Raw genomic sequence first — 13,796 nt, forward strand, 5'->3', positions numbered from 1 at the left:
ACCATCTCAGGTGAAAAGCTCTAAATGTACTTAATGACCTCAAAAAGCTAATGTAATTTTCTAAAACTAATGATAATGTATTACACTTATTTAGCAGTTTGTAATTTTTCACAGCCACTGTATCCACTGGGTATCACAACCACCCAATGAGGTAAAACAGTGATTGCCCATCCCCATTTTACAGATAACTGGAGACCAGACAGAGTAAGTGAATAGCTCAAGGTCACACAGCTACTGTCAGTGTTGTGAATTCCCAGGCCAGTGTGTTCCTTTGCTAGGATAATGTGCTTAAAACAGGATCATCAAATCTTATCCAGATAACATAAATCCAGTAATCTTCAAAGTTAGAATGGAAAAGTAAATATTATTTCAAATTTACTTTGCTAGGTGAAAGCATTGATTTTACACTGGCCTAGCAGCTTTCATTTTTTTTAAATAATTATCTTAGTTTAGCAGCTTCTAGAACTCTAACTGCCAAAAGTATTCCAAAACTTTCAGAAAGTAAATGAAAAACTAAAACAAAAAGCTTGTTCACGACACAAACCTAAACAGTAATCGTCAGCAGAGCAAGACTTAAAGATGACTCAAATGCCTTAAAAACTGGGAATGAACAGAGACAATGATAATGTTAATTACAGTCCTTAAATTCTTAAGGATATTGGCACATTCATAGAAAGGCAGATGTGAACAAAGACAACCTCCAACCATGCTAATATGCTCTCTTAAGCATAAAATAAATGAAATAAAAACTCTGCCAACAATCTCACAATGATGTAAAAGCCTAATTCAATCTTTCTGGGGTTGAACATGGAGCAGGGTTGTTTCAAAATGAAGAATTAGAAATTTTGTTTACTCTACAAAATTCGTAATGCTGATCTCTTTGCACAATGTAAATATGAAGATAAATCTCAATAAAACCATCTGCAACTTACTGTCTCTAAATCTCTGATAAGGCCATTCCTCAATCCTAACTGCTCCCTCCACACACACACCCCCACCCCGTGTAAATGCGACACACACACACACACACACAGGCCTCATATAGAGGCCTCTTGCCTTTTTCTCCAACAACTAGGACCTTTGTTCCGAGCGTCGGTTTTTTGCCCCACTCAATAGCTCTTTCAACTTTCTACCCTATATTTTTTGTTTTGTTTAGATTTTAGAGAGGAGATCCTCAGCCTCCACTTCCTGGGTCTTTAAAAAATGAAATGCCAAAAATATCTAGAGAGAGACTGGAGAGGAATACAAAGTTGAACAGAGCACCTAAGGGCCTACAAAACGGAGTAGAGCCCGGGGATCGGGTGATTTGGCAAGCCGGGCCGGAACCGGGGAAGGCCGACTAGGAGAGGAGACAGCAGGGGAGCAGTTAGACGGCCACTCGGAACACGTTCACTGCGCTACTAAACGTACCCCCCGCGCCCCTCCCGCACGAACGTTTCCTCACTGCCACAGTCCCTCCTTCAATTAACTAACGAAGCAATTAAACTATACCCACCGCCAGACACGACGCTTAAGCCAACCGTCCCCAAAGTAAAACGGCGTTATCAGAGGCCAACCAACCTGTCCTAAGGGTTTGGGAGCAGCCCCTTCCGTTCTCTCCTTACCGCACAAGGGTAACCAATTCCCCTCCTGTCCCCCCAGCCGTTCAAACGTGTTATTTCCTCCCGACTCGCCTGTGCTTTTAAATCTTTATTTTCTCCCCTGTGGCAAATTGAGGATTTCTGTTCTTCTGAGGAAGGAAGCGCCGCGAAGGACAGGATTGGGGATTTTCCAGCCTTCGTTATCTGAACTCCCCTCTAACTTGTTTCTAAACTAAAAACCCCACTCACTATGGAGGAGGATGGGGGAGAGGGTGGACTGAATGGGCAAACGATATAATGGGTTTTATGTAATCCACATATAAATAAATTAATCGCCTGACTCGCTTTGAATACTAATACGATTGGAGTGACAATTGGCCCACCTCCCTCCCAAGTCCCGGACCCCCACCCCCCATTTCCATTTGGATCTATTCAGAAGCATGCTCTGCTCCTCTCAGCCAAGTTTCTCGGCCTCTTCTCCAGCCCCGCTTCATGCCCGTCTCGTCGTCATCCTCTCAGCCTCAACTTGCCACGGCCGAAGACACAGCCCGGCGCAGACCCCGGCTCCGGCCTCGCCCGCCCACAACCCTCCCCCTTGGCAGGAAACCCCTTACTGCGGTCTAAAGTCACTCCGGCCTCTCCCTCCTCTGACCCTCGCTTCCCACAACTGTTGTCACTCGAGCTGCTCCCTAGTTTCCATTTCCGGGCCGTCCCCGGCCCTGGAGCCTCTCCTCTCCCGGTTTCCGGGCCCCCCATCCCATTTCCGGGGAACCCTTGCCGTCTCCACACCCCCCACCTGCACTTCCGGCCCCCCACTTTCTCGCTTCCTAGACGCCCTCCAAGCTCCAAAGCCCACTTCCGTCCCCCCCCCCGGCCACCACCGGGCTCCCCAAGACCTGCACGCCTTACCCCGGTTCCGTGAAGGGCCCTCCTCATCGCNCAACACCCTCCGGGAACTACTTTGCCCGCCGCCTCCAGCTGACGGGCTAGTCCGCGGTAAGGGCCCGCTGCCTACTCGCAGCCCATCACATCGCCCCTCCCTCCCCCACCGCCCGGCGTGACTCTCCCAGCGGCCTGAGATCTCCTCCAGATCCCTTCGAGGGACCAGGAAGGGGAATGTGGAACTCCGCTTGGTATCCCTCCGCCGGGGTCACCCCCTCCCCTCCGTGGCAGCAGGAACTAATTCCCCTTCGGGTCACCGGGGACCTGAGAGGGGGGAATTTCACGGATCAGTGTTCCCTCTGACTCTTGGGAGAAGGGGCGCTAACCCAAAGGAAGAAACCCTCTGCTAGCTCAAAAGCGGGGTTCGATTTAAACTAGGGCTTTGGCCCCATGACCCCAATCAAGCCCCGCCCCTTCCTGGTTGTCTTAGCGACGGCGGTGGCGTCCCAAGATGGCGTCGTGGCTGCCGGAGACTCTGTTCGAAATTGTAGGACAAGGCCCAGCGCCGAGCAAAGACTATTACCAGTTATTGGTCACCCGGTCCCAGGCAAGTGTGAGGCGCGGTTTACCCTCTCTAAGCTCCCTGCCGCCCCGGGGGAGCGCGGAACGCGAGCCCCGCTAGGCCGCGAGCCACTGTGGCCCGCCGGAAGCGTCCGGTCCCCGCTCCGGGCCGGGAGATTTCCCTCGTCACCTCGGCCTTCTCGGCCGGCTCCTCCGTAGCCCGCGTGTCGCCTCCCTGCCCGAGGCCGGCGCGTCCCTGGCGAGCTTTCCTGCCTCCCCACATCGCCTCCCGCTCCCTTCCTGCGCCCGAGGGTGCCTACCCGCAGAGTTCCCTCCGCGCGAAGAGAAAAACAGGCGTCCCGGGCTTGCGTGCCGCCTCACCTCAGCGTGGGAAGGAGAGAAAGAAAGACTCAGCCAAGTGTCCCGAGGAGGAGCCGGCAGGGGAGGGGAGAGAGGGAAGATCTCTTTTCCAGGGTAGGACTTAATCACGGGGGATGTTTTCAGATCTCCTTGTGGTCTTGACCGGTCCCCCGACCACATCAAAACTTCCTTGTTTCTAGTAGGAATTGATCGTTGAGCGCTTTCCCCTTACCTTTTTGGAGCCCCTTCTATCCCATTGAAAGGGTGCGGGGGGTGGTACAAAAATGTTTCAGCTGCTCGGCGCGTCAGCCCCACCCATAATGACATCTGCTCCACAACAATAAGGCCGAGGATTATGTTATCGCTGGAGTGAAGTAACCGTCAGCCTATTTTTGTGGCTACTTGAGCTATTTAAGGTGGGCTTTGGGATGATTTATTGTGCCCATGAAATGATCGAGTTGAACTGGGCCTCCCCTCGGAACACGTTTTCTGATTCCGGACTGAACTTAAGCCTGTCGCTGAGCTAAAGCACCTTGTACTTTAATAGATGGTATTTCTATAGAACGACATTTAGAACTTTGTGTATATTTGTTTTGGGGTAGATCTTGAATATTGCAGCCGTTTTCCCGTGAGCCCTTAAGTAGGGAGAGAATGCTTTTTTCTACTTCAAGAGCATCTTTCAAAGTAAAACTAATGTATGTTTTATTTTTTAAACTTGAAATGTATAAATATTGCAAGTATAGTATCAGTAATAAAAGCGTGATAGCCTATCAAACTTAAATATTTAATTGAACATTGTGGGGGGCGAATTTTTACACATTTAATTAGAAAATTTCTTAAAAGCGGAAATTCACTTTTTTGTACATTGTAGGATATTCCATTTGTTGTAAGAGGTATGATCCTAACCGTTTCTAACTTTCTAACATTAGTGATCGAAAACAATAACATTTTACCATACTTTTTTATTTTCATCTACCTCACGTAAGTTAAAATGTTTACAGTCTTTTCCATAATTTGTCTTTAAAAAATTTTTTTTGAGATTGTCATTTTCTGAAAGGTCTGGGTATTACAAGTGTGTATAATGTTGTAAGCCTCAACAAGCGAATATTTGTTTACTTTTTTATTTTAGTAAATTAACCATTAAAAGTGCTCCGGGCATTAGTTTTCCCCAGGAATGCTTCCCTTGTTGATTTTCAGACTTCGCTCTGTAGTCTAACTTAGGCACACGTCTGTGTTTTACCAAATCCCCCTCCCCCCACACAAGTATTCTTAATTTTTTCTCTTTCCTTCTTTCTTTTTTTTTTTCTAACAGATCAAAACTGATTTTTATTTCAGGCCCTCTCTTCCTGTCAATTGCGTCTATATAAAATCCTTTTCAAGCTGATCCATTTTCCTTTTTAAGCAGATGGAATATATCCACTGTAGTTCTACCAGTGAGAGTTAATCTTGAATCTGATTAATTCACTCTCTTTTTAAAGTAAAATTTGTTGTAAAAAATAGTAAGCCAAAAAAATAGTCTTTTCAGTCAACCGTCTTGAGAATATGCTATTTTCTAACCACAGGATAATTTTTCTAAGTCTCAGCACAGGAAACCAAACATCCACTAAGAGGTGGTCTGACATAAATAAGTACTAAGAGACTAGAATTAAAATGTGTTCTATAAGATGGACTTTTTCTGGAGTGACTTTCTAAAAATTTTTCCTTTCTCTTTTCATCCTTTATTTCCAAAAATATTGTTTATTATTCAAAATAGCCCCAGATTTAGATAGATCTTTCTTTCCCTCTGATTCTCTTTTTTATTTTTCACTGCTTTTGTTTTTATTGACTTTAAATTCAAATGACTGCACATCTGACACAGATTTGAGGACAGGTATCTCTCTCATTAGGGTCATACCACCACAGTTGGTATAGCACAGAATGTAAATGTTGTACATAAATATTTTCTTTAATTTCTTGCTGATACAGTAACATTAAATATATATTTTTATGTTTAGAGAGGCATTCCCAGTTAACCACTTGATGCCACGATTTTTTTGGTTTTTTCCCAAGAAAGGAACTTACAGAATATAGCTTGTGGTCAATATGGCTTCTCAAATTCAACCTTTTTTTTTTTTTAATGTCTATTTATTCTGAGAAAGAGAAAGAGCAAGCAGGGAGTGCAAGTTGGGGAAGGGTGGGTGGGGGGAGAGAGAGAGAGAGAGAGAGAGAGAGAGAGAGAATCCCAAGCAGCCTCTGCACTGACAGCACAGTCCCCAGTGCATGGCTCAGTCTTACAAACTGAGAAATCATGACCTGAGCCAAAATCAAGAGTCAGTCGCTTAACCTACTGAACCACCAGGCACCCTTCAAATTTTATCTTTATAATTATCTGAAGGCTTAGAAAAATCAATGCACTGCTTTCTAAATCAAAGATTTCTATTTTCACTCTAGTTTTAGTAGTATATATATTTTCTTACATTGGTTTCTAACTCTTTGAAAACTAGTAGATTAATAGTAAGTTAGAGCTGGAAAGAACCTTGAATGTCTTTTAAGCAAGGGATATTCCATACTTCTAAGAAATCTTAAATTGAGACCCTTAATTGTAATCAGCAAGTTTATTTGGCATTTCTATGGGGATGCAAAATATCAGATTTCTGCCTTCAAAGAATTCATCTTTCATTGCACCAATATGTATTAAGCACCTTTTAAAGTTTATTTATTTATTTTAAGAGAGAGAGAGAGAGAATCCCAAGCAGCCTTGGTGCTCAGCACAGTGCATGAACTGTGAGATCCAGACCTGAGCTGAAATCAAGAGTCTGATGTTGAACTGACTGAGCCACACAGGTGCCCAAGCACCTTTTATATGCCAGGTACTGCTCTAAATGCTGGGGAAACATCAGTGAACCAAACAAAAATCCCTCTTCTCTGGAGCATATAATCTAGGTGGGAGAATACAGTTAGTGATTTGATTTATATAAACACTGAAACAGTTTTTTTAAGAGCAGAGGAAGTTCATCGCCAAGTTAATGAATAGCACAAATGCTTTGAAATCTGAGTCCAGGGACACCAGGGTGGCTCAGTCGGTTGAGTATCCGATATCGGCTCAGGTCATGATCTTGAGGTTCATGATTTCGAGCCCCTTGTCAGGCTCTGTGCTGACAGCTCAGAGTCTAGAACCTGCTTTGGATTCTGTGTCTCCCTGGCTCTCTGCCCCTCCCTCGTTCACACTGTGTATGTGTGTGTGTGTGTGTGTGTGTCTCAAAAATAAACATTAAAAAAATTTTAACTAAACTGTGAGTTCAGGGGAAGCAAAAATCACTTAGGACCAGGAGGCTACTATTATCAATATTTTACCATTGAAATTCTATCTTCTTCATTCTCTGGAAATGGAAGTATTGTTTAAGATGGTCATAACGAGTGGCTTAGGTTTAATGTGACAAATACTGAAAAACTGCTGGAAACAGTAACTACATGCTAAGTAGATGAGAATTGGCAGATACTGGCCCCTTGTATCTGCTGGGCGGCTGTCCCTGGAGCACCAACATGTGATAGTCACCCTAGCAAATGAAAAGAGGAAGAGTTGCATAATGGATTACCTTAATTTACCTATTTTACTCCCTCCTAAAAAACTCCAATAAGATACCTAAAGTAAAGTCATCAGAAAAAAAATTCCAAAACCTCATTCGCCAAAAATAACCAATATATTTTTTAATGTTTTATTTTTTCTTGAGAGAGAGAGAGAGAGCAGTGTGAGCAGGGAGGGTCAGAGAGAGAGGGAGACAGAATCCGAAACAGGCTCCAGGCTCTGAGCTAGCTGTTAGCACAGAGCCCGCGGGGCTCGAACCCACAAACCATGAGATCATGCCCTGAGCTGAAGTCAGACGTTTAACCGACTGAGCCACCCAGGTGCCCCCAAAATAACCAATATTTTTGACGTGCTTTATAGTTGTAGCACTGACAGACTGAAAACACCTGAGGTCGCATGCCTACCTCTGACAGGAAACTGTCGTCCCCAAAGACTTCTAAAAAGGAATTAAAACTAGACTTGGTGGGGATGCCTGGGTTGCTCAGTTAGTTAAGCTTCGGCCTCATGGTTTCAGCTCAGGTCATGATCTTGTGGTTGTGGGATGGAGCCCCATCTCAGCTCCATGCTGAGCATGGAGCCTGCTTGGGATTCTCTCCCCCACCCTTGCCTCTTCCCCCCCCCCACAGGCTCTCTCAAAATCAATTAATTAATTAAATAATAAAAAAAATAACTAGACTTGGTGGCTAATGTTTAGACTTTGCAACAAAGAATCCTGCTGGTATCCATTCAAACTACACAGCAAATTTAAAGTGCAGCCTACTAAAAATGTTAATGCATACACCCTTTGACCCTGCAGATCCATTTCTAGGATTTTCTACACAAAATTGCTTTCACATAAGTACTAGGATCTGTGAGCAAGAAGCTCACCAGAGTAAAATAATTGTAAAAACATCTTTCCATTAGTGGAAATTTGGTTAAACTGTGAATCATTCACACCATAGAATACTCTGCAACCTTTCAAAACACAACGTGCCGGATCTCTTTAGTAGACCAAACCTTAAGCCAGAAAAGCAAGTTGCTGGGTTAAACATATTATGAACCCATTTGAAAAAACAACCACCACAGTTTTATTTTGTTTTAAATAAATGTTAATAGCATTTAAATAAGTGTTAGAGGAAACATCTGAAATGCATCANACATTCTGAGGATGGGATTAGAGATTCCTTTCACTTTCTGCATTATGTATTTTTTAATGCTTTATTTTTTGGGGGGGGAGAATGAGGGGGGGAGGGGCAGAGAGAGAGGGAGACATAATCTGAAGCAAGCTCCAGGCTCTGAGCTGTCGGCCCAGAGCCCAATGTGGGGCCCAAACTCAGGAACTGCGAGATCATGCCCTGAGCTGAAGTCGGACACTCAGCCCGGTGAGGCACCCAGGCGCCTCTGCATTATGTATTTTTGAAAGATCGGAGTTTTTGTACAATGAGTGTTTATTTTTATAATCAGAAAAGCAGTAAAAATGAAAATGGAAGTGTATAACACTTCCTGCTCTGTACGTCAGTCCACCTGCTGCATCAATACCGCCTTTGCGCCGCCTCCCACCTTAAATAATGAGCAGTGTTAATAACTGTGTCACCAGATTGTACTGATGGTGGGGATGCTAATTCAACAAGTTTTGAGGGTGCAAATGGGTTAATGGCCACTTAGGAAATTTTAAGGTCTAGAAACTTATGATAGTACATTTTTTTGCTTTTTTTAGTTTTTTAATGTAGGTGATAATTACGTTTGAGAAAGTGCAACATTGTCCTCTGGCTTTGTTGGGGATGACATAGTACTATTGAGCTAAAAAGGAGACATGGAGAAGAAAATAAGGCAGAGGTGGTCCACTGAATAGATTTATATGACCCCACCTCATAAAGCTTAAAGAACAGAACTTCTCAAGTAATTTAAAATTATATTTTAACTAGGGACACCTGACTGGCTCAGTGGGTGGTACGTGCTACTTTTGATCTCAGGGCTGTGGATTCAAGCCCCATGTTGGGTAGAGAGATTACTTTAAAAAAAAAAAAGCCTTTAATTTTTTTAAATTAAAAAAAAGTTTTTATGGCTTTATCTTATTTTGAGAGACAGAGAGTGAGTGGGAGAGGGTCAGAGAGAGAGGGAGACACAGAATCTGAAGCAGGCTCCAGGCTCTGAGCTGTCAGCACAGAACCTGACATGGGGCTGGAACCCACAGACTGTGAGATCACGACCTGAGCCAAAGTCGGACGCTTAACCGACTGAGCCACCCAGGCGCCCCCAAAATAAAACCTTTTAAATAAACAGAAGTATATTAACTAGATACCAGGTTGCACAGTCAACTTGTTATCATGATGGCATTTTCCCAGAGGCCCAGGAACCCCTAATCATGCCTTACTCTAGCCCTGCTTCCCACATAAGGTCCCCAAGAATCACATCCCTGGAGAAGATAAAGCAGAGGGGAGTAAATGTACATTCCCCATTTGCTTCTGGTTACTCTTTCCTTGTCCCTAAGGGAACGTCTCCCACTGATGGACCGACATCCTGCCATTATCTGTGACATCAAGCTATCGCACCCATTCTGCCCAGTGGCCACCAGCCACAGCCAAAACGTTTCCAAGCAGAACTGCCGTTCAAAGCCCCTCGTTCTTCCCTCCACTCTTAAGTACAGGCTTTTTCCCTTCTTCACTCTTAGAGCTTCCAGGCCCGCCCCTGCAGTGTTTTAGTTTTCCCTCCTCCTCCTGACCCGCAGTGACCTGCCCCTGCAGTGAGCACCCTGCCCCGCCCCACGGGTTCCGCCAGGTGTTCACGCCTCCTCCACTAGCAAGTCATTCCGCCCACCTGACGCGCTTCAGAAAAATGATTCCATCCCGTGACACCCCGGGATGTACCCAATTCGAGTTGTAAAGTGGCTTTCCATCAGAAATTGAGATTCCCTTTAATTTTTCAAAGTGGCATGTGGCTCTTTTTGGAGAGGGGGGGATAAAATAATACAAATAAGGTGGTTACATTCTTAAAAATCACAATATTCAGCGCCTTACCATGTTATAAGCCAGTTGTCAAGTGACTCCAAAACCCTCATTTCAGAATTAGATGACGGCCCGACAGAGTGCCAGGATCATATCTTTTCTCAGGTAAATCGTTCATTCAGCACCTATGAGCACCTACACATTCTGGACAGTTAATTTGGTCTCACCCTCCACTGACACAGATTTGTCTCCTAATTATATGGGCCAGTAGAGCACTTAATTGGGAGTCACTGAGTCATGGATTCTTTTATTCCTCCTGCTAACCTGCAAGCTCTTGACCTGGGGCAAGACACTTCATTTGTCTGGGCCCCAGCAGCCTCATCAATGTTTTAAGGTTACTAGCCCAAGAGATCACGAAGGTTTATTCTTTTTCTAAAACGCTATTTTGCATGAAAGTAGTATTTCACCCTGGAAGAAGCACTAGACTTTTTTTTTTTTTTTAAGAAAAAGTAGATTTGCATTAAAGATTCTGTATTAGTAGCTGTGTGACCTGGTATAAGTCTTCACCTGCCTGAGGTTCCATTTCTTCACCTGTAAAATGAACCTTTCCACTCTTGTCTATTTCACGGATAGAGGAAAAACCAGATCTATATATAAAGCACTCCAGGCCAGTGTTTTTCAAAGAGAGGTTGTATGATCAAATAAGATCGGAAAATCCTGGCTTAAACACAGTCTATTTGCTTCTCTTCTCCGGAATTTGTCAGAGCCTTTAAAATCTTGCTGTCCACCCTGCATTTCTCAAGAGGAGACCGTACCAGGGAGCTTGTCCTATAGGCTTGTGACGGTGAAACCCTTTTTTACTCTGAGCATCTCAGAAACTGAGGTTCAGGGGAATATTGACGGCAAAATACCCACCAGCGTGCCTGGTACAGAGCAACAACGACTGAAGAAATGTTTTAAGTATCGTGTCGTCTTATTCCAATGCCAAGCCAGCCAAATTTTACCTTTTCCATAAAAGGGTTATAGTAACTCTTTACTCACCTCCTATTTTATTTTTATTTTTACAATTAGCTGATGTTTCCACAAAGTACCTGTTGGTGTTTTGATTGGGATTGCAGTGACTATATAGCTCCATTTGTAGTGAATTGACATCTTAATGATACCAAGTTTCCAATCAACAAATACAGTATATCCTATTTCCTAGAATTTTTTTAGGTACTCTTTCATTTTAGTCAATAATTTCTTATAGTATGGAAATCTTACATATGTTTTGTTAGATTTCTAGGAGGCGTTTGCCTATTTTATTTAAGTTTTATTTCTTCTTAAAATTGTATTTTCTATTTGTAGCTACTAATAAAGAACAATTGATTTGGGGGCGCCTGGGTAGCTCAATCGGTTAAGCGTCCGACTTCAGCTCAGGTCATGATCTCACAGTTCACCAGTTCTAGCCCAGCGTCAGGCTCTGTGCTGACAGCTCAGAGCCTGCTTCAGATTTTGTGTCTTCCTCTCTCTCTACCCCTCCCCCACTTCTCTCCCTCTCTCTCTCTCTCAAAATTAAAAACATTAAAAAATTTTTAATAAGCAAAACAATTGATTTTTATCTGGTGATCTTCCCTTTTAGATTTTCTGACACGTTCTTGTCCTCTGTGAATAGTGACATCTTTCCTCCTTTGTGACCCTCATATCTTATTTGTCCTTACCTTATGACATTGGCTATGACTGCCACTAAAATGCTGAAGAGAGATGAGGACACCAGGCATTCCTGCCTTGTTCTTAGACCTGTGGGGAAGGCTTTCAGCATTTTGCCATAAAGTATGATGTGTGCTGTAGTTTCTTGCAAATCACATTTAAGATACTTCCTTTTATTTCAAGTTTGTTGAAAGTTTCTATTTTGAATGAATAATGAATTACATTAACAAAAAGAAAGGACTTTTGGCTTCATATTCAAGATTGCTATTTTTGTCTAAATTATTTAGGTTATTGTAAACTGAGTGACTGACTCAGGATCACCATGCTTACCATTCCTTAAAGAACACCCATCATTTTGTCATGCTGTCACTGTGCATTTGGCCCCAATCATACGGGTCACTTCCTTTCAGATCCTCACATCCAAATTTTCCCCCTTCTCTGAATCTCATCTGAAATGCCTACGTAGGGGCACTTGGTTGAGCATCTGACTTTGGCTCAGGTCATAATCTCACCATTGGTGGGTTTGAGTCCTGCCTCGGGCTCTACACTGACAGCTCAGAGTCTGGAGCCTGCTTCAGATTCTGTGCCCCCCCCCTCCCCCGCCCCTTTCCTGCTTACACTCGGCGCTCACTCGCTCTCTCTGTCTCTCAAAAATAAATAAATGCTAAAAAAAGAAAAGAAAATGCCCCCTTAACATTTGAGCCTGGGTAGCTCAGTCCATTTACTCAGATTTCTAGATTTCAGATCAGGTCATGATCTCACAGTGCCATGGGATCACCACCCCCACTCCTAACCCCCCACATTGGGCTCTGCCCTCACAGCTAGGCACCCACTTGGGATTCTCTCTCTGTCCCTCCCCTGAGTATGGTTCATGCTTTCTTTCTCTCTCAAAATAAATAAACAAGTAAAATTCCCACTTAACATTTGAAATCAGTGAGGAAATGAAGAACCATTAAATAATATCTTACATGAATTGAAGAGCTAAATGTTATACACACTTTAAACATACACTGTGAAAGTACCATAAGAAAATAAGGGAGAATATTATTTGAATCTGGAGTTAGAGTCTACACAAGACACTAAATCTGGAAGCCAGAAAGGAAAAGAACAGCAGATCAAGTACATTTAAAATAAAGTTTTATGGGCATCTGCCTGGCTCACACAGTAGAGCACATGACTCTTGATCTGAGTGTTGTATGTTTGAGTATACAGATAACTTAAAAAATTTCTTTTAAAGTTTTAATAAAAAATAAAGTTTTGTTTCATGAATAATACTTAAAATTAATAAATTGCCTGGCAGAAAATGTTAGCCGCGTAGTTAGCAGGCAAAGGATTAATATACTCAGTTTCCAAAGATTATTAATTGTACAAATTTGACAAAACTCAGCTTTTGTTTATGAAAAAAAAAACCTCTCAGCAAAGCAGTGTAGAGGGAACATACCTCAAAATAATAAAGGCCATATACTGTATGACAAACCCACAGCTAACATCATACTCAATGGTGATAACTGAAAGTTTTAATTGTAAGATCACAAACAAGACAAGGATGCCCACTCACCACTTTTACTCAACATGGTATTGGAAATCCTAGCTGGAGTAGTTAGGCAAGGAAAAGAAATTAAAAGTTCTGAACTGTAAAGGAACTGTAAAGGAATAAATAAACCTGTCCCTATTTGTAGATGACATAGGAAACTCCGAAGAGTCCATCAGAAAACTGTTAGAACTAGTAAACAAATTCAGGAAAGTTGCAGGATACAAAATCCATACACAAAAGTCTGTTGCATTTACATACACTAATTAATAAAAAACTATCAGAAGAAGAAGTTAAGAAAACAATCCCAGGGTGCCTGGTCGGTTAAGCATCTGTCTCTTGGTTTCGGTTCAGGTCCTGATCTTGCACTTCCGTGAGTTCGAGCCCTGCGTCAGGCTCCACGCTAATGGTGCAAAGCCTGTTTGGGATTCTCTCTCTCCCTCTCTGCCCCTCTCCCTGGCTTGCACTCTCTCTCTTTTTCTCAAAATAAATAAGCTTTAAGAGAAATATTTAAAAATAAAGAAAAACTAAAGAAACAATGTGGGCTTGGCACAAAACTAGACATATAGATCAATGGAACAGAATAGAGAGCCCAGAAATAAACCCACACCTATAGGTCAATTGATTTATGATAAAGGAGCCAAAAATACACACTGGAGAAAGGACAGTTTCCTCAGTAAATGATTCTGGGAAAATTGGAGAGA

General features: G+C 42.9%; 2 protein-coding genes across 18 annotated transcripts in view; one reads left to right on the plus strand and one right to left on the minus strand.

The window, feature by feature from the left end:
* TRIP12 (thyroid hormone receptor interactor 12) overlaps positions 1-3,633 on the minus strand; it is a 141,106-nt gene extending 137,473 nt beyond the window's left edge. For 6 of the 16 annotated variants that reach the window (XM_077761349.1, XM_077761350.1, XM_077761348.1 and 3 more), the window contains exon 1: positions 3,344-3,392. The gene's annotated coding sequence lies outside the window, so the exon portion shown is untranslated. Of the gene's footprint in view, positions 1-3,343; positions 3,394-3,615 lie in introns of those variants that run through there. The other 10 variants (XM_077761355.1, XM_077761354.1, XM_077761352.1 and 7 more) reach the window with 4 other exon arrangements.
* FBXO36 (F-box protein 36) overlaps positions 2,540-13,796 on the plus strand; it is an 86,090-nt gene continuing 74,833 nt past the window's right edge. The window contains exons 1-2 of one of the 2 annotated variants that reach the window (XM_077761357.1): positions 2,540-2,576; positions 2,953-3,069. In XM_077761357.1, coding sequence (XP_077617483.1) covers positions 2,974-3,069 — 96 coding nt within the window. In that variant the 5' untranslated portion in view covers positions 2,540-2,576; positions 2,953-2,973. Of the gene's footprint in view, positions 2,577-2,754; positions 3,070-13,796 lie in introns of those variants that run through there. The other variant, XM_077761358.1, reaches the window with a different exon arrangement.

This window comes from Crocuta crocuta, unplaced genomic scaffold (genome assembly GCF_008692635.1).
Source record: "Crocuta crocuta isolate KB4526 unplaced genomic scaffold, BGI_CrCroc_1.0 scaffold516, whole genome shotgun sequence".
NCBI classification, from domain to species: Eukaryota; Metazoa; Chordata; class Mammalia; order Carnivora; family Hyaenidae; genus Crocuta; species Crocuta crocuta.